We start from the raw sequence: 25,270 nt of genomic DNA, 5'->3' as shown, positions 1-25,270 counted from the left end.
ACACCACAGCGCAGTTGGTAGAATTGCTGCCTCGCAGCACCGGAGACCCAGGTTCGGTCTTGACCTCAGGTTCTGCCTTTGTGGCGTTTGCATGACCCAAAGATGTGCAGGTTTATAGGTTAATTGACCTCTGTAAAATTGCCCCTTTAGGGACTGGATGTGAAATTGCCCCAATGTTTAGGGACCGGATGTGAAAGGGAGATAACAGAGAACTAGTGTGAATGGCCAGTGTGGACTTGTTGGGCCAAAGGAGCCTGTTTCCATGCTGTGTCTCTAAACTAAACTCAACTGCACCAAACAAACCAAGGTTCTTAGAATGTAAAACATGAGAAAAACAGCAAGTACGTCAATAGCAGTTTGTTAATAAGAATGAACAGATTATGAAGCAATTTGTGCCCACAAACTGCAAAACCAGGAAAACTTTCAAGTTTAGGCTGAAATGACAAATGACATCCGTGCAACAAGACTATAAAAAAAAACACAAATTTTCAACGCCTAACCACTATCCCTTCATTATCAACAACATTACCGTTAACAAATGCCTTACCTACCATATCACTGGAATCATCATTGACTAGAAATTGAATTGGATCTACCATAATGGCAACAAGAGCAAACTGAATATTTGCTGTATCTGCAAATTGCTCACCTCCCATAGCTTACATATATCCACAAAGCACAAGACAGGAATGTAAATCGATAAATTTCGTTCAGACTTCGGTCTGAATGACAATAAAGGCTATCTATCTATCTATCTATCTATCTATCTATCTATCTATCTATCTATCTATCTATCTATCTATCTATCTATCTATCTATCTATCTATCTATCTATCTATCTATCTATCTATCTATCTATCTATCTATCTACCTACCTATCTCCCTATCTATCTATCTATCTATCTATCTATATATATCTATCTATCTATCTATCTATCTTCCACTTCTCTAAATGGGCGCAACTAAATAAAACATGCTCAATGCCATCCATGACAAAACAGTCAGATTGAATGGCATTTTATTCTTATTCAATCCCTCACCACAAGCACATCACTGTTCCACAGGGTCTCCCTACAAGATAAAAAGCACCAACTTCCTAATGCTTCCAAAACAGCACCTTGCAAAACCCATTACTTCTTTACCTGACAATAAGGTGCATGGGCACATCATAAACTCTAAGCTCCATTTCAAGTCACACATTATTGTAAATTGAACAATATTGAATAGGATATGTATTACAATTCTTTCATTATCACAAGGTTAATATTTTGGAACAATCTATCTAGCAGAATATTGTTAATACATGGACTTCAGAATTCACAAACAATTTCCAAGAACAAGTATGGTTGGACAACAATGTTGGCCTCCTTGCAACTCCCGTGCTACAAGAATGTTTGATGCCAAGAATGTTAGAATAAGCATTAATATTTGCAAGGAAAAAAAGGCAAGTTTGAAGAACATCAGCCAATATGTGCACATCTGTTCACAGATGAAAAAATTGTGTAACAATGCTTACTTGTTACTATCTTAGGGCAAACATCCCAACCTTTTTTCTGTCCATACCTAAAAATAACAGACATAGATTCAAATCTTGAGGGCTGCTAGCACTTTTAAGCATTTGCCTTTTGGGAAAAATTAAACCAAAAAGAGCAACTTATTTATTCGTACGTACATGATATGCTTAGTTGTATTTATACTGGCAATCCTTATAATCTTCAATAATGTAAAGCGTGAAAACAACACATCACGATTGTAGCTTATTTTCAATACCCGAGATTTGGCTTTTAATATCCGAATTTCTTCAGCAGACTCTGATATTACATCTGTCAGCATATCATCCAAAGTGAGGAGGTTTGTGGTGATCTGGTCACACAGCATCTTGCCCTAGTAAATGTAAATACAAAATCTTCAGAATAAAACCAGATGGGGGCTTAAGATTACATTTTCATGGTTCTAAAAATTGACTAAGCAATGATATGTTTGGGCAATACCAAAACATAACCTATCAACAAAATTACTTGTATAATTTGTATCATTAATGCCTTTGGATAAGTAAGACACACAGTTTTTATCCTGAAACTGTACACGGAGTTGCAAAGAGAAATGTGTCACATTCCTGAGTTCTCAATGGTTCTTTAGCTTCACAAACAAAAAAAAGAGCATATAGAAACAGATTATTAAAGTGAAAATTATAATTTTAAAGATATTATGAATGAAACATAGAAGCTGACTGCTTGTTATATATTTAAAATGAAGAAAGTTTATATATATAAAAACTAAAAAATAGTGGAAATACTTAGCAATATCTGTAAGAGATGAATAGTTGGTTTCTAATCTATGTCTTTTTATTATTTTTCTATCAGATTTAATTTATCTGCAATAGTTAACTTTTTGAGGAAATGTAGACAATTAGGTTTCAGAATAATAACATTATAGATAGATTCCATTGAGAAGTATTGTGGAATTAGACGAAATTAAGCAAATATTTCTATGAAGGAAAAGAGAACGAAATCCAGAAACCACAAGGCATCTAAACTTTGTCACATGAAACTAAGAACAACATGAATGATCAACTCATAGAAACTGCAGCATTAAAATAGGCTGTACAGCACGTTAAACTGGCTCTTCTTCTTCAACCACTTCTTGATTCACTAATCCAACTTCAATTTTTCATTCATTATATTATTTTCCTTCATCATATTATTTTTCAAACTGTTATCAAATTTATGTCTTAAATGAGGTTATCATTCCTGAGGTAGAAATTGGCGCTGCTTACATCTGCTTTTCGAATTTTAAAAAAATCAACAAATTTGTATTGCCTGTCATGCTTTTCAAAGTCGTCTGAAATGTATTTAATTTCTTTATTAAAACTCACTAAGCAATATTAGATAGCAGTGTCCACAGTAGATTCATATCTAGTCCCTTCATGTTTTTTGTGGATTACAGTGAGCCAAGTGATGATCATTACTGAAAACTTCCCTACTTTTATATATTTTTTAATTACCTCACTACAAAACAAAGAGCAAGAACGATCCACAGAATTTTCAAAGGTGATGGTTTTTCTTCTCTTCTTTACCCCTTTAGCCTATCCCAAGTTTTCTCCAAACATCAGAAGAATTACCCCTGATACTTGGTGGAACACCTTAACTATTATGTTACCATGTCTTTTTAGTGGTTGATAATTTTTAGCAGCATTTCATTGATTGTTATTTCTGGGAGCCTGTAAACCTACACTAAAATGTTATGATTAAAACCTCAAATTAAGAAGATGTATTATTTGAATCTCAATCATAACAAGGTTTTAATACAACACAAAATAAAGAATAGCACTCCATTCAATTTCAGGAAGACTGGGATGAATTATTGAAGATTTTGTCTCTCCGCATTGAGGGAGAGAAGGCATCGCCTCTGCCAAATTAAAGAATTGGCATTTAAACTTTAAAGAATTAAAGTTTTACAGAATCGAACAGCCAATTTTGTATAAACATACCAAATATTCATACAATTAAAAATAATAAAATATTGGAATAAATCACTGTAGACGGTCATTTTGATAAATCCATGGGGTATACAAAAATTACCAAGAATCGCAGTCTCATTTTTAAATAATATTGAACCTCTATAAGCAACATTTGAAAAAAAAATTTGCCCTTAATGCAAATTATTTTACTTTTACAAATAGTTTAAACTTAGGATTCACTTACGATAGAATGTTTCCCTGAAACAGGAGGGCCCAGCAGAAAAATCCGGGGAACTATTCAGGATTTAGAAAAAAATGTTAATTCTAATCAATGCAATAAACAAAAATTAGTGCTTCAAGCAAATGTTTGGCAAATAACATTTAAATAAACATATTCATGCCTATTTACTATCATATATTTGTTAAATAATATATCTTATTTTGTGTAATAAAACCAGTCTATGTCTGAATTCACACCATAACTGTAGCATCGATGCAAAGTAATTTTACTTGGCATTGATGCGAATGTTCAGTCAGTAAGAGCAAATCTAATTCCATTTCACTCCAGAACAATTCAACTCTGGGGTGACACTAACTATTCCTCGTGGCAGTAAAAAATGGAACATACATCAGTGTAAGTGCAGTTTGATTTGGATTTTTAACAGCTCCATCATAAAGATTCCAATTATTTATTTAAAACTAAAATTACATATTAAGTGGTCACTTTATAAAACTTGATTGTCACTGAATTTTTGTTTGAGTTGTAAGTGATTGATAGGAATGAAATTAGACTAGACAACCAGCCTCTAGGAATGTTCTTTAATTACTAACGTAATCAACATTATTTAAGCTAGAATATTTTCTATTTTATTTATTTGGCTATATTCTTTAAGATTACTGAGTTTTCCAAATTCTCAAATCAATTTGTTCCACTCCAACAAATGTAATTTCAAAAAAAGATAAAAGCAATAATTTTCCATGGGAAATGTGAAAAATCAGGTTAAATGGTTGAAGCAAAACAGATGTTATTTTTGGTTGAATTGCAAGATTTTTATCCATAATTTGGGATGCAAGAGTAACTGTTGTTATTACAATTTGATAAGGAGTATTGCATTATATGATTTTGAATTTCCCACTATAGATCTAAACTATTCAACAACCAAAAGTCAACTAGATGCAGCCCAACAAATGATAAATTCAATTTCGGCTCATTTTCAAACTCCCAATATGCAATACAATTAGGTTACCTACCAAGTTTTATTAATAAAATAAAATATAACGGCAGTACTCCTTAGAATATAATTCAGAAGCATCATTCCCCACTGTTAAGTAATCTGCAGGCAACACAAATCAGAAAACTTTGAAGCATTAAAGATATGTCGCATGAGGTTTTTAAAAAGTTCCACAAAATATAATGTTGGAATTTATTATAATAGAATATAGGTGCCTCAAGAATAATCTAATTGAATCCAAAATGCAAATGTGTTATTTTTTGTTCAAAGTCAATGCAAAAAACAATAAATTATTTAAACTCAATACAATCAGTACAAAACAAACTCTAGCGCCATCATCAGTAAATTCCTTTCAAACTACTTCAAAGCAGATTTTTCTCTGGCAGACAGGCCTCTTTTGAGGATTGTCTAATCTCATATGTAAGAATAAATCCTCAAGTGACTCAAGCCTTTACACTCATATTCTCCAGTTAAGGGATCAGTGAAAAGCAGAATTATTCTATTATTAACACAAGGTCAAGCTCTTGTTTGGGGGAAACACTGCCTTGGGCTATTGTAATGTTTATTCCATACAAAAAAAAAACTATGCTTGCCCTAGGTCATATTTTTCAATAAAAGGAAACAAAATCATTCGATAATTGGACCACTTCCCTTGTAGATTTCTAACTGTCAAGACTGCAACCACATTTCAGACGCTAAATTTTGTTCACAGCTGTTACTGGTGTACACGAATGGACAAATAATGTAGCCAGCAGTTCAAATAATGTAGCGAAGCTCAACCATGAAGAAAATATACAAAAATGGCTATATTTTTAAACAATTTTTAAGCATTTCGATTGTAATCTTGTTTCTAATAATATTAGCCCTTTATTTATAATTCCAGGAGCAAGTCTGCAGCAGCAATGAAAGAAAGTAAGCTTTGGTCTTCCCAACATTTATTGGAAGAAATGTGTGTTCATCCAATGACAAGATGTTAGACCAAGACCCACCTTCAGCAACTTAGGGGTGCCAAAATATTAGCCAAAATTGTGGGAGAGAGAATAAAGGTCATAATAGACAATTCTCTGCCTTTAACTGCACTGATAAGGCTCATTCCATGGACAAAAATCTATCTATCTATCTATCTATCTATCTATCTATCTATCTATCTATCTATCTATCTATCTATTAATATATAAAACTCTCGTGCCATCCGCCCAGCTGCCCGTCCAGCTGCCTTTCTGCCTTTTGATTCGTTGACGGCTGCTCCTTCCTATCAGCTTCCAACACACTTCAATACAAAGTTGCAAGACAGGAACACTCTGAACTTTTCACTGCTGCAGCAGCCAGGGGAGGTGCAATTGGAATTTTTTTTTAATTCACTGCTGAGGGAGGCAGGGTAGTGCTGGAATCTTACATTTGGGAACGGGTTCAGTTCCGTTGGAGGAGACGGGTGCATGGTGGAATATTGGGTTGGGGGATCACACCATTGGGGGAGCAGACCCAACGGGTCTGCACTTGGTCTAGTATATTACTGAAACTCTAATCTTGTTTGTTTCTATCTATCTACCTATCTATCTACCTATCTACCTATCGACCTATCTACCTATCTACCTATCTATCTACCTACCTATCTATCTACCTACCTATCCATCTATCCATCTATCCATCCATCTCAGCCCATGTGATCCTGGAACAACGCCAAAATAGTACACGATAGCGCTAAAATGTTAGCACCACCTTATTCACCATTGTCCTGTGGTAGTTTGTGTCAAGTTTCGTTCAGGTTGATGTTATATTTTACAAGTTATTAATAATTTTTAACTTTAGAAATTCATGTTTCAGAAAAATTTAGAAGCTAAAATCCTTGCTGGCCCAGCTTGCAACAAAGTTGCAATCGAGGAACACTCAGTCCTTCCAGCAAGCTTTTAGCTGAACAGGAGGGGGAGGGAGCAATTGCATTATTTTTTAAAGTCCACAAAGCAAGAGGATAGGATTGCAGTGCTGGGGGATACGCCCCTGCAAAGTTGGGGGCTATGGATGAGTGCTGGAATATGGTGGAACGGGTGAGTGGTGGAATACTGCGTTGGGGAACGGGTTGCATTGGGGGACTCTCATCTTGTCTGTGCGGATGTCTGTGTGTGTATCCGTCATACCCTGAATTACGCTAAAACGGTACACGATAGCGCTACATTTTTTGGCCCATCTTACTCACCATTGTCCTGTGGTGTGTGTATCAAAGTGGAATATTGCGTTGGGTGTATCAAAGTGGAATATTGCGTTGGGTGACCAAGCCTCCCGTGGGCGCTGTGAGTGAGTGGTGGAATATTACATTGGGGAATGGGATGCATTGGGGGACCAGGCCTCCTGTGTGACAGGGACCTTCCGGGTCGCACTTGGTCTAGTATAATATAAAGTAGTAAGATTAAACGGGAACTTATCAGTTTGAAGATTGATCTGTATTTTATGAGGAGTTACGATGAGGGATTACGTGAAGAGCCCGCTCAGCACGCATGCACAGCATACTTCAAAGCAGCGGTGTGGAATCACAGATAGACACAGTTATTGAAGTAAACATAGTAAAGACAAGGAGACATCAGTTTATCAGTTTGACCCATATTATTGAGGGTGGGAGCGGAGGGCACATAATCCCTCATCGTAACTCCTCATAAAATACAGATCAAACTTCAAACTGATAAGTTCTCGTTTAATCTTACTATTTTACTTCGGAGTCACGTGAGTGACTACGTGAAGACTTCAAAGCTTTGTGATTTCAAACCGTGTAACAGGTATTACTTCATGCACTGCTGAAGTCCTTGAGGGAGGAAGTGTGTTATCGTAATCAACCAATGAATCTGTTTGTAGAAAAACACAACGGTATTTTTTAACAATAACAACAAAGAAATTAAATTGCTCCCCTGGGCTTAAATTAAATATTTGCAGTCTGTAAAATCTTTTCTGCAAATAAAACAGGTTTTGCCAACGGCTTATTATAACATTTCTGAACGGTCTTTCCCCCGACCATCCTGTTGTAGCCAGGATGTGGTCTATAGGCACGTCCATTCTTTTAGCCGTCGGCGTGGATGCTGCCCTGGTGGAATGAAATTTGTACATGTTAGTGTTTATCACAGCAGCTTTTAGCACCTGCTTGAGCCATCTCGAAATGGTTTGGCTCGTCACCCGACCATAAGGTTTTTTTATGACTGACCCACAAGGCTTTTCATCTCCCTCGAATATTTTGGTTGTGTCTATGTAGGATAGTAGGTGGGTCATGGCACATAACCGTGGTTCTGGCAGGTAAGCCCGGAATTCCACGACTGGATTAGGTGTTCCTGGTCTGCTCTGTTTGATCAGTCTCTGGATAACGACAGAGATCTGGTCTGGAGCTGTGAGCATGCTGTCCAGTCGCAATAGGTGTAGTGACTGGACCCTCTGTGCAGATACAAGTGCCATCAACATGAGTGTTTTGAGCATAGATTGTTCCAGGTTGAGGGATCTGGCTGGTGGCTATCCCCTGAGGTATGTCAGGACCACACTGACATCCCATATATGGGTGTACCTTGGTCTAGGGGGTTAGAGTTGTAAATACCCTTCATTAGTTTGACCACCAGCGGGTGGGACCCCATGGCCTGTTGTCCTGGAGCTGGTTTTAAATAGACAGGCAGGGCACTTCTAGCTGTGTTGATGGCTCTGTAGCTGAGTCCTTCATCGTGATGAAGGTTCGCCAGGAATTCCAGTCCATTGGTAACTGTAGCGGTTGAGTAGGTGGTCCCTGTATCCAAGCAGTACTTCTCCCATTTTTTGATGCTGGACAAGTGCTGTTTTTAGTGGATGTTCGGAAGGATGCTGACATGGTGTCGACGGTTTGTTCTGATAATCCCAGTCCCAGAAGTGGTTTGTGCAAAATCTGCAACCCAGGAGTTTGATTTGTTCATGGCACGGGTGGCTTGTGCCCGACACTGGGTGTTAATAACTCTGGGTCACTGGGGAATACCATCGGAGTTTCAACAACCATGTCATGTAGTATTGGGAACCATGGCTGTGTAGGCCAGTCGGGTACTATCAAAATACCTGAAGCAGAGTCCATTTGTATTGTGCGTAGTCCCTAACCGATGAGGCAGAAGGGAGGAAATGCATAGAAGAAGAATTTCCCCAATCCAGCACGAACGCATCTACCGCTGCTGCCTCAGGGTCTGGTTCCCAAGCGACATACATAGGTACCTGGTGATTTAGCCTTGATGTAAATAAATCGATATCTGGCGTGCCATATTGCTTGATAACTTTTGCAAATTTTTTGGGGTTTAACATCCATTCGATGTTGTCATTAAATTTACGTGACCTGGTGTCTGCCACTGTATTTAGCTTACCTGGCAGGTAAGTTGCTGATAGCCAAATATGTCTTTCGACACACCATTGCCAAATTGTGTTGACCAACTTGTCACATGATACCGATTTTATGCCGCCTATATGGTTAATGTAGGCCACCACCGATGTATTATCTATTTGTAATCGTACATGCAAGTGATGCATATTTGTGCATATGCTTTTAAACCATAAAAGTCACCCAACATCTCTAGATAATTAATCCCCAGTGTAAGTGGTAACGATGACTCTGGGTTAGTCCATCTACTACTTGTGCTGGATATAGAGTTAGTTGCTCCCCAGCCTTGAGCACTGGCATCTGTAGGGATAACTAACGTAGGGTTAGTGATGATAATAGGGCTGAAACTATGCCAAATGTTTTTTGCCCACCACTGTAGTTCTGATATTGCTTCAGCGGGTAACTTTATGACACGATCATAATGACCTGTGTGTCGTTTTGGTGCCTGTACCTTTGCTCTTTGTAAGTTTTGACAGTGCAAAGGTCCGAATCATTAAATTGTTGCATGATTGTGCCAATTCAACTGTTTTGGCTCTTGGCAATGTTACAGTCACGTGTAGACTGAATTAATTGTGAAGCCCAAGTATTCCATGATTGTGGATGGCTTCAACTTAGATTTATCTGGATGTAAGACAATCCCAGGGTTTCGAATAACTGTTTGATAGCTGATATAGCTAACATAGTCAATTCCATGGTCTTGCCTATTATTTAAGATATCATCAAGATATGCCATGACAATATGTTTTTGTCTTCTGAATATTGCCAGAACTGGTTTTAGTATCTTGGTGGATAATCTTGGGCTGATGTGAACCCATTGGGTAACGCTTTAAACTGCCATAGCTGCCCCATCCAGGTAAATTTCAGGTATCTGCGAAGATCCTTGTGAATGGTACTAAATAGTAAACATCTTTAAGATCAATGCTTGCCATGAAGTATCCTTTGGAAATTAGTTGTTTGGCAGTAACAACCGTTTCCCTTTGAAATGTATATACTTAACAAACATATTTAGTGAAGTTAAGTCAATGATGATGCGACATCCACCATCTTTTTTTGGGTTTAGTGACGAATATTTGATACGAATTCCAAGGGTTCATGTTTTCCCATGATACCCTTTGTAATTAGTCTCACCAGTTCAGCTTGTCCCTCTCGTTTCTCTAACAGAGAGGGAAAATACCCTCTGGGGTGAATGTTCAACTGGTGGCAATTTTTCTAGTATGAATTGTATTTTCCACTAATGCCATTGAGTATATACTGATCACTCGTGATAGACTCCCGTGCTTCTTAAAACAGGTGTAATCACCCCCGTTAAAATTAAGCCCCAATTTTCTATATGCTGGTAGGAACCAGACCCACCTACCTCCATGGTTATGGGTATTGTTCTGTTTCCTGCCGGTCCAACGAGTCTTGCACGTTGTCTGACGTGGCAGTGATGTTGGGGGGTGGCGCATTTTCCATGGGGTCTGCTATGGGCCTTGGTCTAAAGAAGACTTCCGGGGATAGAATGCGGACACCGAGCTTTACACCAGTCCCATATGGTAAACGTCGACTGATGGACGCGATGGGTTGCTGCTGCTTAGGAATTATTGGTTTTGGTTTGCTCATCACGGGCCTGCCCTCATGAGACCAAAAGTTTTTTAAAGCCTCTTCCATATCCTTCATATGCTTTGTGAGGTTTTTGCCAAAGAGCAGTGGGTCTGGCTCAGTGGCTGGAGTATGCACAACCCCGCAAATTTAGGATTTTATGGCAGGTTTTATGATTTGTTTACGAAGGTTGTGGTCATCTCCGTATTTGTCCACGGAACGAGCAAACGATGTGATGGTTGACGTCAGGAGCCTGAGGATCCGCTGCAGTTTTCTAAGGCCTTATTGACCACCTCTCCTGTAGCGGTCCACCACACCTAGCAGCTCTTCCTGTTCCTGCACCCCTTGCATACACCCGAGATCTTCAGCCATCATCCCCTCTTGACCAGCCCAGTCCTGGTCACCAAAGCTACCCTCGGGTAAGGAGTAAGCAATGGACAGTGCAGAAGGCACTGTGGAGGGAGTGCCTGAACTCCCCCTGCGAGAGCGCCCCTCACGAAGCGCGTCTCGCTGGAGCTACTGCTCCAGGAGCCGCTCCATGCGGCTCAGGCGGCTGTCTCTCCCCCGGGCGGGTGGAGAGGCGTCCCCGTCCGACAAGTCGGAAGCGGACGCCTTTTCCGTGGCTTTACTTCCAGCCCACTGCTCAGGCGCTAGCGGGCTGGGCTCGGCGCGGTGTCGGGGAAATAGCGGAGCACCCGGTAAGTGGTCCTACTGCCTTGTTGCTGCCCCCCCCAGATGGAACGCTCCTCTGTGGAGTCGAGCGGGGAACAGGTCTTTTAGGCGGCTGTCTTTCCCCCCGTGCGGGTGGAGAGACGTCCCCGTCCGACAAGTCGGAAGCCACCGGCCGGACGCCTCTTCCGTGGCTTTACTTCCAGCGCGGTGTCGGGGAATAGCGGAGCGCCGGGTAAGCGGTCCTACCACCTTGTTGCTGCCCCCCCCCCAGATGGAACTCTCCTCCGTGGAGTCGAGCGGGGGACAGGTTTGTTCTAGAGCCTTTCTTCTCTGCCTGAAAGCAGAAGGCTCCCTGTGAAAGAAAAACCCGACCTCAGAGCTTACATGATGGTCCGTTCTTTCACCCCGTAGCGGGAGCGCCTGACTCCCGATGCGCCGCTGTTGCACTGCTGAACGTAAATGCCGCGCATGCGTGCTGAGCGGGCTCTTCACGTAGTCACTCACCTTGACTCCGAAGTAAAATTATAGATTTATCCTCTCTCCTCTTTTACCACAACAATCCTACTTTTCACAAAAACATCCACCATCAGGAGTTCATTAATCTGATTCACAACGTCTAACAATTAAACATTAACAACTTTCTTGTTGTCTTTGACACAATTCAATTAGTTCTATGTTAACTTTTTTTAAAGCTATAAAACATTTTAGGAAAATGCCTGTATTTTCTGAGATACAAAATAGTGTCCTAACCTTCATCATTTTCTGTTTTAAAATGGTCTATCATATACTGTATGGGATCCTGTGGTCTATCTACCAGCAGGCACTGCATCATTCTCTGAAAAAAACAACAAAAAAAGTAGAAAGCGGTTAGTCACCCTAATTAAAGTGATCACACATTTTAGTTCAATTTCTATGCTGTTTGTAGTCATCTTACGACTTCAAAATCTGGGATCATGATCAGTTCTATCCAATGCATTGTTACATCTAAACCCAGACTGTGGATTGGAGAGTTTTGATGAGCTCAAAAGCTATTCCATCTCATACTTTCTTCAGAATATAACAAATAACATAAAACAGTAAGCAAAGGAACTGGTCCTGCAGCCCATAATGTCTGTGCCAAAAATGATGTCAAGATCATCTCTTATCTGTCTGCTCAGAATCCATTTGCCTCCATTTCCTTCATGTCCATGTACTTAAATACCACTATCGTATACATGTGCCTCCACCACCAATCCCAGTAGCACATTTCAAGCATTCACCACCCTTTGTGTGACTAAATTTGCCCAACATATCTATATATATATATATATTATCATGATATTTATCTATCTATCTATCTATCTTCTATCTATACGATTACTAAAACTCTAATCTTGACCACTTCCGGTCTGTGTTGAAATTAAATTTGTCCAAAATTGAGTGGAGTCCCTCCCCCCCCCCCCCCCACACCCCCCCCCCCCCTTTACCCCTCCCCCGTTCCCCCATCCCCCCCACACACCCCCCTCCCCCAACACACACCCCCCCCCCCCCACATCCGTGGAGTCCCAAAACGTCGCCTTATCTGAAAAAATCATGCTTTATTTCTCGAGTTGTTAATGAAATTGTTCAAAAAATCTGAACTGTGAGTGACGTCATCCCCCCCCCCCCCCCCCCCCCCGACCACTCCCCCCCTCCCCCTTGTACTCGGGCCTTGCCGCCTGGAGCCTGCAGCCTGGAGCCTGCAGCCGGGAGCCGCCGGACGGAAGCCGGGAGCAAGGGAGTATTGCGTTCGGGAATCAGCCCTTCCCTGTGACGACGCCCCCACCCCTCACCCCTCAAACTCTACCCCCCTCCCTCTCTGCCCACCCCTCCCCCCCCCCCCCGCTCCCTCTCTGTCCCACTCTTGCTCGCTCTCTGCCCCCACGCCTCCCATGGGGACTACGGGTAGGGGACGGGTGCATTGGGGAGCAGACCCAATGGGTCTGCACTTGGTCTAGTTATTACTAAAACTCTCATCGTGTTTGTTTGGATGTCTGTCTGTGAGTGTGTGAGTGAGTGAGTGAGTCCTGAAATTATGAGTGAGTGAGTGAGATCCTGAAATTATGCCAAAACGGTACATGATAGCGCTACAATTGTTGCACCACCTTACTCGCAATTGTCCTGTGGTGTTTCAACAAGTTTCGTTCAGATGGGTGTTATATTTTACAAGTTATCACATTTTTAAGTTCACAATACCCCACTTTGAGAAAGATTTTTTCCAATCTGCACTGGCCGTTACCAGCCATGACGTCACAATGGGATTGTAGCCCTGACTGCTACAATGTAGCTATCCCAGTACACAGAGTTATTTAGCAAGTGCAATTGTATTTTTTTTCAAGTTTACGTTGAGGGAGGGTGAATAAGGGGAAATGAGCCGGCCTGCACAGTTGGGGACTATGGCTGAGTGGTGGAATATTCCGTTGGGGGAACGGGTTGCATTGGGGGGAATGGGTGAGTGGTGGAATATTGCATTGGGGGACCAGGCCTCCCGTAGGGGCTCTGCGTCAGTGGTGGAATATTGCGTTGGGGTAATGGATTGCATTGGGGGACCAGACTTTCTGTGTGACAGGTCCCACTTGGTCAATTTTCATGCAGATTGAAGTTATATTTTACAAGTTATCACATTTTTAAGTTTACAAAATCCAGTTTGAGAAAGAATGACTTGAACACTGCAGTAGCAGTTACAGCTATGATGCAAAAATGGGATCTCATTTGCAACAATGTTGCAATCACAGAACACTGAGTCCTGGCAGAGGGAGGCTGAACACGAGGGTGAGGGAGTACTGGGGGATGCAGGGGAAGTGGAATTGGATTTTTTTCCAGACCTCCCATGTGACAGGGACCCACTTGGTCTAGTATCTATCTATCTATTATTATATAAAAGTCTGTGGCTGCCGCCTGCCGTCCGTCCGTCTGGCTGCTGGCTGCCTTTCTTCCTTTTGATTCTCTGCTCCTTCCTATCAGCTTCCAACACACTTCAAAACAAAGTTGCAAGACAGGAACACTCTGAACTTTTCAGCTCAATGGGATATCACAGCAAGTGCTTCAACAGGAGAGGGAGGGCCAATTGGTATTGCAATTGGAACTGCTGCAGCAGGCAGGGAGGTGAAATTGGATTTTTTTTTTTTAATCCACTGCTGAGGGAGGCAGGGGAGTGCTGGAATCTTACATTTGGGAACGGGTTCATTTCCGTTGGAGGAGACGGGTGCATGATGGAATATTGGGTTGGGGGATCACACCATTGGGGGAGCAGACCCAACGGGTCTGCACTTGGTCTAGTATATTAGTAAAACTCTCATCTTGTTTGTGATTCTGTGTGCGTGCGTGATCCCAGAACTACGCCAAAATGGAACACGATAGCTCTACAATTTTTGGACCACTTTACTCACAATTGGCTTGTGGTGTGTTTTTATCAATTTTCGTTCAGATTCATGTTATATTTTACAAATTATTCACTTTACATAACCCCACTTTGAGAAAAATTACTTGAAGTTGCAGTGGCAGTTACAGCTATGACATCACAATGGGACCGTAGCCCTGACTACATATTGCGTTGAGGGACCAGGCCTCTCGTGTGACTGGGACCCAATGGGTCCCACTTGGTCATGTCTCCTTTAAACTTTACCCCTCTCACATTAAAGATATGCCCTCTAGTATTTGATTAGCTATGCCCGATAGCATAGGATTTGACTTTTCTATTCTCGAAAAAAGGCTCTGGCCAATGAAATTCCTCGTATGTTGCAAAACATACTTGGCGAATAAAGTGTGATTCTGATTCTGATTGTCCACCAATGACTTTCATGATTTTATATACTTCTTACCAGGTCCCCCTTCAACATCTAATGTTAAAGAGAAAACAACCCAAGTCTGTCTTACCTCTCACTGTAACTAATACCCTCTAAACCAAGTATCATTCTGGTAAACTTCCTCTCCACCTTTTCCAAAGCCTCCACATCCTTCCAGCAATGGGGCGACCAGAAATGCATGCAATACTCCAAATGCGCCCTTACCAAAGTCCTATAAAGTTGCATTATGACTCCCAAACTTTCCCTGAGCAATGAAGGCAAGCATACCATATGCCTTTGGAACCGTTCAGGTTAATAGCTGTTTCATCTGGATAAAATGTTAGGGTCCCTGTGTGGTGCAAAATAGGAGGTAAATGGATTGTTGTTGCTTCCAGTACAGAAGGTGTGAGAAGGAAGTGCTGTGCGCTTGGGCTGAAAATGTAATCACCTTGGAGATATTGGAAAATACAGTGGATGATTCATGAATAAGAAATCTTGTGATCTGCAAATGGTTAAGTCATAGAGAACATGAGGACAAAGTAAATCTTATTTGTGTTCTGGTAAGAACAGTAATGCAGAAAATAAAACTGATGAGATTGATAGTTCTGACAACTACAGTGAAGGGAAATCATTTTTGAGGGGAAAGATAGAATTTATGGAAGAACGTTATCAGTGCAGATATAATAAGATGGAGAAATCCTGAGAATGGAGCAGAGTTCTTATAAAAAGCAGAGTGGCAATAAGTGCAGATGATGTAACCGTAACCATGGGAGTCATGGACTTGTAGTGAATTCTGGTCATCAGTCTACCTGAGAATTTCAGGGTAGAATCAGGAATGGACTAAATCAAGGTGTAAGCAGGACCGAAAGTGTCAGCAAAGTGATGAAACCTTCAAATTCTTTACGTGTGTAAAAAGCAGCATGAATTAGGCCATCCATGTTCCAAAGACAACTTTGGGAAGAGGCCTAAGTAAGACAACATACCCACCTAGCATCACTAGATTGGTAGCTAATAGTTTGGGTTTGGATTTGGATTTTGTGGCCACTGTTAGGATTGGAAATTACTATAAGGGACTACTATTTAGGGTGAGATTTGTCAATACTGTTTATTTGTCTGTATGTACTGGCAACAGAAGTGAAATTTGAACACTGCGGCTTTACAGGACCATTAACGCAATAAAACAACAAATACACGTACAATAATCAATATAACGATATCAATAATCAATAAGTATTTGAGTGTATTTGTGAGATTATATGCATGGGCCGCGGAACGGGGGGGGGTCCACTTTTTTGGCGAGTCATTCTTCATAACCCGAAATTATCCGGCCCGCGGGCGTATTTTTCTCTTCTGAGGACCTCCGCCATCCAGAATCTCAGAAGCAAAGATCAGAACAAGTGCATAGTGAGCGCGGCAAAACCGACTGCCCCCAAAACCCTCCCTCCCCTCCGCTCCCCTCGTCGGCCCATCATAGCGCGGTTCACGGTCGAGATATGGGGCAGTGAACGAAGCGCTGTGATTAGCCGCCGAGAGAGAGTGTAGACCAAAGATCCTAGAGGAGCTCCTCTATAATCTTTGGTGTAGACAGACTCGGCCCCGAGAGAGAGGGTAGACAAAAATGCTGGAGAAACTCATTTTTGTGAAGGAAATAGGCATCGTTACGGGGCGAAACCCTTCTTCAGACGGCCCCGAGAGAGAGAGAGTCTGCCCGAGAGTGTCGGTCCCGAGGGAGAGGGAGAGGGAGAGGAGAGAGAAGCGAGAGAGAAAAAAACAGCACTTGAAATAACACATTTAAAACATTTTGTGTCAAATATCAAAAATAATAATTGTGTGGGCGTTCAGCACCCCCACTTTCAAAAACGTTCCGCGGCCCCTGTCGGGTTACTGCCAACCGGTAAAATTTGGAGGTGAAATTTAGTTTAGTTTTTGAACATTATTCTTAGATGAGAAGGATTATCCTTTGCCAGAGGAGGCAGTCAAGGCAGGTACTATAACATTTAAAAGACATTTGTGTAGGTGCATGGATAAGAAAGGTTTAGAGGGATATGAGCCAAATGTGGGCAGGTGGGACTATAGGGTAGATGGGGTATCTTGGTTGCCATTGGCAACATGGTCCAAAGAGTCTGCTTCCATGCTGTATGACTATGACTGCATAAACCATTATTGACAACTCTACAATCACCAGGTATCTGTGGGTTTCTAACTCACAACTAGTTTTAGTTGAGAAGCAACCTGCTTCGTATATAATTCGAACTCTGGCATTCTGAGGCAGGAGTGAGAGACACCAGTGAATGAAACTTTTTCAAAGATGTATCATCAGCAAAATTCTAAAACGTGGTGGCAGGTCACCAACGCATTCAAACACGCGGCGCTGCCTGCAGAGAGTTATAGGAATTGAAATTAAAGAATACTGGAGCAGCAGCTTGGAAACAGCAACGACTTATCCGCAGGAAAAATGTTTTAATTACAGGCAATATACCAAAAGGGAGAAGACCCTTAATGCCATTGATATGTGAGCACTGGGGATATTTACCTGCAGTGACTGGAACACTCCGTGTTTCTCTGCATAAACGCCGAACTCTGGGGAAATCCTCAGTGGCTTCTTAGTGGCGTCCATTTCTTTTTCGCTTAAGTTGCTATGAAGGCGAGAAGGAAATGACCAAGTTGCCGGCTCCCTTCCAGATACTTTCTTGTTTGTGTTTTCCTTATTTCGCAGTAGCGCCCCGCTGCAGCCGCAGGCCGCGTCGCCATGGGAACCGCGCGCTCACGTCTCAATGGGAACAGTCGGTCGATCCACACGTCAGCGGCGCCAAACTTGAAACAAACCCCGAGGGTTCTGTCTGTCTGTCTGTCTGTCTGAGGGTTTTCAAGCGACTTGGTGTTGTCAAGGCAAAGGTGAAAGTGATTTCCGTTCTGTCACCTCCAGGCGCCACTGGCTCCGCTTTCAGTGACTCAAGACCCTAGGCCCTTGTCGAGAAGAGTCCGGCCACTTTCGAAGAAGAAATGGAGATGAAGGTAAGACGAAAATATACACAAAATGCTGGAATGACTCAAATCTTCCCCAAATTCCAATAACTCTCCTGGCTACCATCTGGGGTTTTTTTTACACACTATTCAAAGTTCAGTAAATTACGCAGAAAGTGAGGACGTTAAATAACTGAAATGGCGAGAATCGCGTTACATATTAGACTCTTCCAATCTTTTTCAATTTTCGTACAAATTTTACGACTAATCTTTTATCTCAGATCCATTTACTGGGATAACCCCCATGACACTTTGTTACCCTTATTAATCTCTCTGTTTTTAAATGCTGTGCAGAACACCAGAGAGAGGGATATGAGTGGAAGTATACAGTTGGAACATAGACATAGACAATAAATCCGTTGGAACATAGACATAGACAATAAACATAGAGGAAAAAGAGGACTCGTAGATGGGAGATGAACAAACGGAGGAGGGGAAAGGAGCACTGTGGGTACCTGCTGGAAGACAGTGGGAGAAATGTATGGAAATTTACCGGTGTAGGCAGCGGAAAGAAAGGAGCGTGTAGGTTTATTATTGTCCCATGTTTCGAGGTGCAGTGAAAACTTTGTTTTGCATGCTATCCAAACATTAGATATTTCATATATAAATGCAATTAGGTCGCGCTCAAGTACAATGGATAGAGCAAAGGAGAAGATAAAGAATTTTGAGTATAGTAGCGCATGAGTTCCATTGACAAAATCCAATCTTCACAATCGAACAGTTCCCTAGTTTATGGAAGGACCATTCAAAAATCTGATAACAGAGGGGACAAAATAGCTCTTGAGTCAGGTGGTACCCACTTACAAGTTTCTGTATCTTCTGCTGGCTTGGGTCCTAGACTCCCACCAGTGGAATCTTACTTTCCACATCCATTCTATCTATGCCTTTCATTACTCAGTTTCAATGAGGTTCCCCCTCAACCTTCTAAATTCCAGCGAGTAATGGCCTAGTGTTGTCAAATGCTCATCATATGCTAACCCCACTTATTCCTGGAATCAATCTTGTAAACCTCCCCTGGACCCTCTCCAGAGCCAGCACATCATTCCTTGGAAATGGGGCATAAATTTGCCCACCGCACTCCAAATGCGGCCTGACCAGTGCCTTATAGAGCCTCAGCAATACATCTCTGCTTTTGTATTCTAGTCCTCTTGATATAAATGCTAGCATTGAATTTGCCACTGGGCCCATATCCCTCTAAAACTTTTCTATCTATTTTTCTGCCCAAATGTCTTTTGAAAGTTATAATTGGTGAACTTATAAGAACATAATATTTCTATGGTCAGCAACAGGATGCCCAAGTTACAAACCATTTCAACAGGAACACTTACAAGTCATACTATTGGACAGGAGCACAAATGTGGATTTTTTAAATTTGCAAACTATTGAGAAAATTTTTAAAAATTGACGGTGATCATCCCTAAAGTTTTTGTCTATTGAAAATTATGCCAATGTTTCCCATTCTAATCCTTTTATGTAAATCATTTTGGGAATAGCAAAATGTATATGATGCATGGGTGGCACAGTGGCACAGTAGAATTGCTGCCTTACAGCGCCAGAGACCCAGGTATGATCCTGACCCAGGTGCTGTCTATATGGAGTTTGCACATTCTCCCTGGACAAATGAGATTTTTCCAGGTACTCTGGTTTCCTCCCACTTTCCAAAGACGTGCAGGTCTGTAGGTTAATTGGCTTCTATAATAGTGTGTAGGGTAGAACTAGCATATATGTGAACAATTATTGAATGTGATTTAGAGTTACAGTTGAAACTTTCTGTACCTATCGGGGTTCTGGTAAAATATGCATTGAAAATAAATAGGAAAGTGGGGATATGACTCATACTTGCTGTTCCTTGATAAAATAACTACCTTTTCAATCCCCTAAACTAATAACACCCAGCTTTACCAGCTACTACCTCTCTGATAACTTCTACTGTCACCATTGTCAAACTGCTTGGACTGACATTTAGTATTGAATGGACTGTAGTTTCCTCAAACTAATGAGGTCAAAAACAATTATTTTGTCCTTATCATACATTTATCACCAATCCCATTGCTTTCACTGGCAACTGTAATGGAAGAAGGATGCCATTTAAAACCTGAGTACTTTTCATAACTCAAACTCATATTTTGACTCCATATCTTCTTTGGGAAATATACCCACTTCCATCTTAGCATCACACTTCCATAGCTATGTCAATGTCTGCTGCTGAAACCCTCGGGTATGTTTGTCAGTATTCAGTGAGGCAATAGATAGGCAAAGCTGGATGTTATCAATGTCGAAGCTCATTCAAAATGTAGTTATTTTGTCAAGGGTCACTTAACCCCTGTTTCTTATTTCTTCAATTATTCCATTGGTCACCCGGTTGGTATTCCACTCTTTGTTCTACAGCAAAATACCTTCAATGCTTCACTGCCATTATGCAAGTGAGCCTAAAGTGCTTCTATACTGATGCCACGCTCTGTCCTCCCAAAACAACTACAGGTACAAGCATCAGAATTGAAAACAAAAAATGCTGTCTGACTGAAAGGGAAAATAAATTCGCCAGACAAGATCATACAATGTTATTTTCTTTCTTTATCTACTCTTTTCTGCACCACACCAAGTTGGATGGGTTTCATCAACATCGTGTGTCCATCAACATTCACCACAATTCAGCTGCAGGACCTGGATGGAATTGACAACTTTTTTTAAATTCTGTTCTCAGTGAGGACCATTGAGAGAGAGGTTGGGTAATATTGTACTTGTTAAGCCAAATCTCAAGCTGCTAGTTGGCATTTTCTGTTGAGTATCCCTCACAAAAAAGAAATTCCTCTTTTTTCTTTACAAATTCTAACTCTCCTTATGATCTCAATGTATATTTTCTGTTGCGCGATAATTAAAATATAAAATAATAATAAATTAAAGTGACTTTATACACAATGCAGATATGGCATGAGAAAGCGATGGAAACATTTCTAACTTATATTGATAACAGGGAAATAGAAGGAATTTGAATGATGGACTTTGTTACATCTATTTCACAGTTAGATTAACATCTATTCCATGGTTAAATTATTATGTGGTATTTTTTTTAAATGTTATTTGTATATAGGTTCAAGTATTCTGTAAATACAATTTTTTTTTTACATTAAACTAGATTGTGCACAGATGGGCAAAAGACAAAGTTTGCAGTAAAATATATTATTGCTCATGGAAAAATACTCCTGACTTTCTTCAAACAAAGCTGCAATACTTACATGCTGGAATATATAAAAATTACAGGATCCACATGTCAATCCTGACTATAGTTGTTATATGCAAATTTTCATTTCTACCATAAATGTTTTAAAAAAGACAGAAAAGTAATCTGGCAATCTGTTTCTATGGAGCACCTTCCTAATAACAGAAAGGTATTAATGTTGGAATTAGATTGTGCATTTCAATTTAACATTCCTGTTTTGTTTGATATAAAAATAAGTGTGACAGCTAATATAGGCACTACATTTCAAAGCCAGAGGAAATGTGCAGTAATAATCTGTCGAGAAAAGACAAGCGAGTGTTCAAGTTCAAGTTCAAGTGAGTTTATTGTCATGTGTCCCTGTATAGGACAATAACATTCTTGCTTTGCTTCAACACACAGAACACAGTGCAATTAATTGACCAACATAATGGTCTGAATAATATCTAACTATGCTCTATAATTCCCGAATTTGAGGAATTTCGTTTTTTTTTTAATTTGGGAGGCAAATCCCAGAAAGGGAGAGGGGTACAAATTGAGAGAGGAAGGTTAGAAGAGGCAGCTGCCATACAATAAATCTTAGAACGAAAGGTAATAGGAAAGGTGTATGACGAAGGCATGGGGCAGTAAACTGCAATTATCAAGTTGCCAGAAATGTTCTTGATATTTGGGCAAATATGTATTTTAGGAATTTATAACCTCAGATGGTTGGTCAAAATATGCAACAACATTGGAAGTGAAAGTTGGTGAATTTGACGTGGATTTTGACAACAAAAATAATTACATTGCAGACGGTGAGAAGGGGAGGGGGGAGATACGTTAGACATAGTTGAAATGGGGCTTAAAGTAGTTGACGACGACTATAAAGAAGAATGAAAGGCGCCACAATTCAAATGAATTTATTCTCTGCGAGATGGACAATATTCCCACTCTCGCAGGCTCTGTACTGAAGCCTCGCGTACACGAATTCTATGCCCTCTATCAGCACTGGGTAGGAATCTTGGAACGCCTTATCATCGACCGACCTGCGAACATCATCAGCACACTGGCCTTACTGGTATCATACATTAGATAAGACTTTAACGAGGCACTCAAAATCCAGACACCGTATCTTAAAGATGACAGCTTTGCAAGGGATCAGGAATTGTGAAAATGTAAAGATAATGTGGCTGGGAGAACTGTGAAAAGCAAAAAATAAGTAAAAGTATTAATTTTTCAATGTTTAAGCAAGAATTGCCCTGGGAAACGCAGACGTTGATCCGAGTATATATATAGTAGGCAATGTGGTGCAGTCCGGTTGCTAGGTAATGGAGGTAAACAATGATCACCAAGTGCAGTATAGTGACAGCTGAAATTGTGCCCGCTTAACGTAACACGCTGGTCAAATTGTGAGGGAAAAGGGTCCTCCGGACCAGAACAGATTAAAAAAAACAAACAAGATATTGGGAATAATCCGGAATCCATCTGTTAAAGTTTCAGGTAGGCAGCGGCGCGGCAGTAGTTTCATAAACGCTGGCGCGGTGTCAAAATAAGATCTACTGCCACACACATACATGTGTAGAGTATTGCGTTACATGCTTTGTATTAGTAAACAATCTTTGGGTAAATACATACCCCGTCAGTGTTATCGTGTTTTACCACTTTTTTGACCAAGTTAGTTTTCCAAATACAAAATTGTGTGGGGGGGTGGGGGTAATGGCGTTCGGGGTGTCGCTGTTGCTGCTGGAGATGCTGCCTCACTGCACCGTCCATCCTGTGACCGCGTGGGTTGCCTCTGGGTACCCTGGTTCCCTCCCACACCCCAAAGACGTGCGGGTTTGTGGGTTAATTAACCTCTGGAAAGTGCCCCTAATCTGTAGGGAAAGGGTGGAATAACGTAGAGTAGTGTGAACGAGAGATAGACTCGACATGCTGGAGTAACTCAGCGGGTCAGGCAGCATCTCTGGAGACAAGGAGCGGGTGACGTTTCGGGTCGAGACCCTTCTTCTGTCTTCAGACCGGTGTGAACAGGTGATCGACGGCTGGCTTGGACACGGAGGGCCGAAAGGCCTGTTTCTTTGCTCGATCTTTAAACAAAGCTAAAGCAAAAGCAAATCCAATTTATCTCATCCTTGAATAGTGCAGCACGCTGTAATGTTACTGGTTTTGTATGAATAAACGGAGAGCTGCTGGAGGAACTCTGCGGGTCACGTAGCATCCGTGGCAGGGCGAGGAGGGGGGGGGGGGGGGGGGGGGCGTCTGGTCCAGGTGAAAGGTCTCGATCCGAAACGTCCACTGTGCATTTCCCTCCACAGATGCTGCCCTCCCGCCAACATCCTCCAACAGCTCTCGGTTTTTATTTTACGCTCCAGATTCCAGCATCTGCCGCCTCTTGTGCCTATCTAATTAAAGTTCCATTTGTTGCCTGTTTTCCCTTGATCTTCCGTTTTGTGTCATTGCCATTCAATAATAAAATGTTGCAAGAACTGAGCAATGAAACGATCATTCCCGAATGCGGAATTTAAACAAGAAAACAATTGTGAGAGAATGCGGCCTCTGCAACACGCCAGTTGTACAGTCGTGCTCTCAGAGACTTCGTTGGATTTCAGAAGCCATCTCTCTTTAAATTTGCTGTTAGTCATAACCAGAACAGTGAACTATTCACACAACGCAAAGATCTTGCATTTGATATGATTCAAAGCATGCGCGTAAACCTGGATATTCACCAACAGAGCAGAGCCAACATCATACGACCCACCGGGATTCATGTCGGCATATATTCAGTGTAATGTCACAAATGTGTAGATATGTGGATTTTTATCAATGTAATTAAATAACTCTCGCCTAATACTTATTCTTCCCAAAAACGTTTTGTTAAAGCCTCACGCGTCCCAAGTGACCACAGAGCAGCACACTTCCTAGGGTCAAACATTTATAATTGGCACCGTATCATTTATCTGTTAAATTGCTAATCAAAAAGCTCAGTTGTTTAAATGTGGATGAATCAAACAAGAGTACAATGTGCCACCAAGGAAAAGTAACCAGCCGTCAAACTCTTCATGGGTTTTTTTCAAAACTGCCATTTAAGAACCACAAAGTTGAATTGATTTTCATTATTCAGTCCCATTTTATTCTTGGCACAACTTAACGTTATAATGTAATTCTGTTTGATGTGTAGGAAAGAACTGCAGGTGCTGGTTTAAATCGAAGGTAGACTCCAAATGCTGGAATAACTCAGCAGGACAGGCAGCATCTGTGGAGAGAAGGAATGGGTGACGTTTCGGGTCAAGACCCTTCTTCAGACTGCTGTCAGAGGAGTGGGCGGGACAGAAATAGAATGTAGTCGGAGACAGGAAGACTGGTAGGGGAACTGGGAAGGGGGAGGGGATGGAGAGGGAAAGCAATGGCTATTTGAAGTTAGAGAAGTCAATGTTCATACCACTGCAATGTAAGCTACCCAAGCGAAATATGAGGTGCTGTTCCTCCAATTTGTGATGGGCCACACTCTGACCATGGAGGAGGTCATGGGCCACACTATGACCATGGAGATAGAAAGGTCAGATTGGGAATTGGAGGGGGAGTTAAAGTGCTGAGCAACGGGAGATCAGGTTAGTTAAGGTGGACTGAGCGTAGGTGTTCAGCGAAACGATCGCCAAGTCTGCCCTTGGTCTCCCCAACATACAGACGTTGACACTTGGAACAGTAGATGAGGTTGGAGGAGGTGCAAGTGAACCTCTGCCTCACCTGAAAAGACTGTTGGGGTCCTGGTCAACTCGTCCCTTGCCACCCAAACCACCCCCTCCCCAGGTACTTCCCTCCGCAATTGCAGGAGATGCAACACCTGTCCCTTTACCTCCCCCCTCGACTCCATCCAAGGACCCCAACAGTCTTTTCAGGTGAGACAGAGGTTCCAACCTCATCTGCTGTTCCAGGTATCAACTT

The 25,270-nt window shown here is 41.4% G+C and overlaps 2 protein-coding genes across 5 annotated transcripts in view; one reads left to right on the top strand and one right to left on the bottom strand.

The window, feature by feature from the left end:
• ak8 (adenylate kinase 8) overlaps positions 1 to 17,860 on the bottom strand; it is a 103,385-nt gene extending 85,525 nt beyond the window's left edge. Inside the window, exons 1-4 of the mRNA XM_055660006.1 lie at positions 17,642 to 17,860; positions 12,056 to 12,140; positions 3,705 to 3,754; positions 1,771 to 1,884 (exon numbers count right to left, since the gene is read on the bottom strand). Coding sequence (XP_055515981.1) covers positions 1,771 to 1,884; positions 3,705 to 3,754; positions 12,056 to 12,140; positions 17,642 to 17,725 — 333 coding nt within the window. The 5' untranslated portion in view covers positions 17,726 to 17,860. The remainder of the gene's footprint in view (positions 1 to 1,770; positions 1,885 to 3,704; positions 3,755 to 12,055; positions 12,141 to 17,641) is intronic.
• Positions 17,861 to 17,953: 93 nt separating this feature from the next.
• Positions 17,954 to 25,270, top strand: part of spaca9 (sperm acrosome associated 9) — a 37,497-nt gene continuing 30,180 nt past the window's right edge. For 3 of the 4 annotated variants that reach the window (XM_055660011.1, XM_055660010.1, XM_055660007.1), the window contains exon 1: positions 22,677 to 22,828. The gene's annotated coding sequence lies outside the window, so the exon portion shown is untranslated. Of the gene's footprint in view, positions 18,124 to 22,676; positions 22,829 to 25,270 lie in introns of those variants that run through there. The other variant, XM_055660008.1, reaches the window with a different exon arrangement.

The sequence above is a fragment of the Leucoraja erinacea genome, chromosome 31 (genome assembly GCF_028641065.1).
Source record: "Leucoraja erinacea ecotype New England chromosome 31, Leri_hhj_1, whole genome shotgun sequence".
NCBI classification, from domain to species: Eukaryota; Metazoa; Chordata; class Chondrichthyes; order Rajiformes; family Rajidae; genus Leucoraja; species Leucoraja erinaceus.
This window is presented reverse-complemented; position numbering and strand designations above follow the sequence as displayed.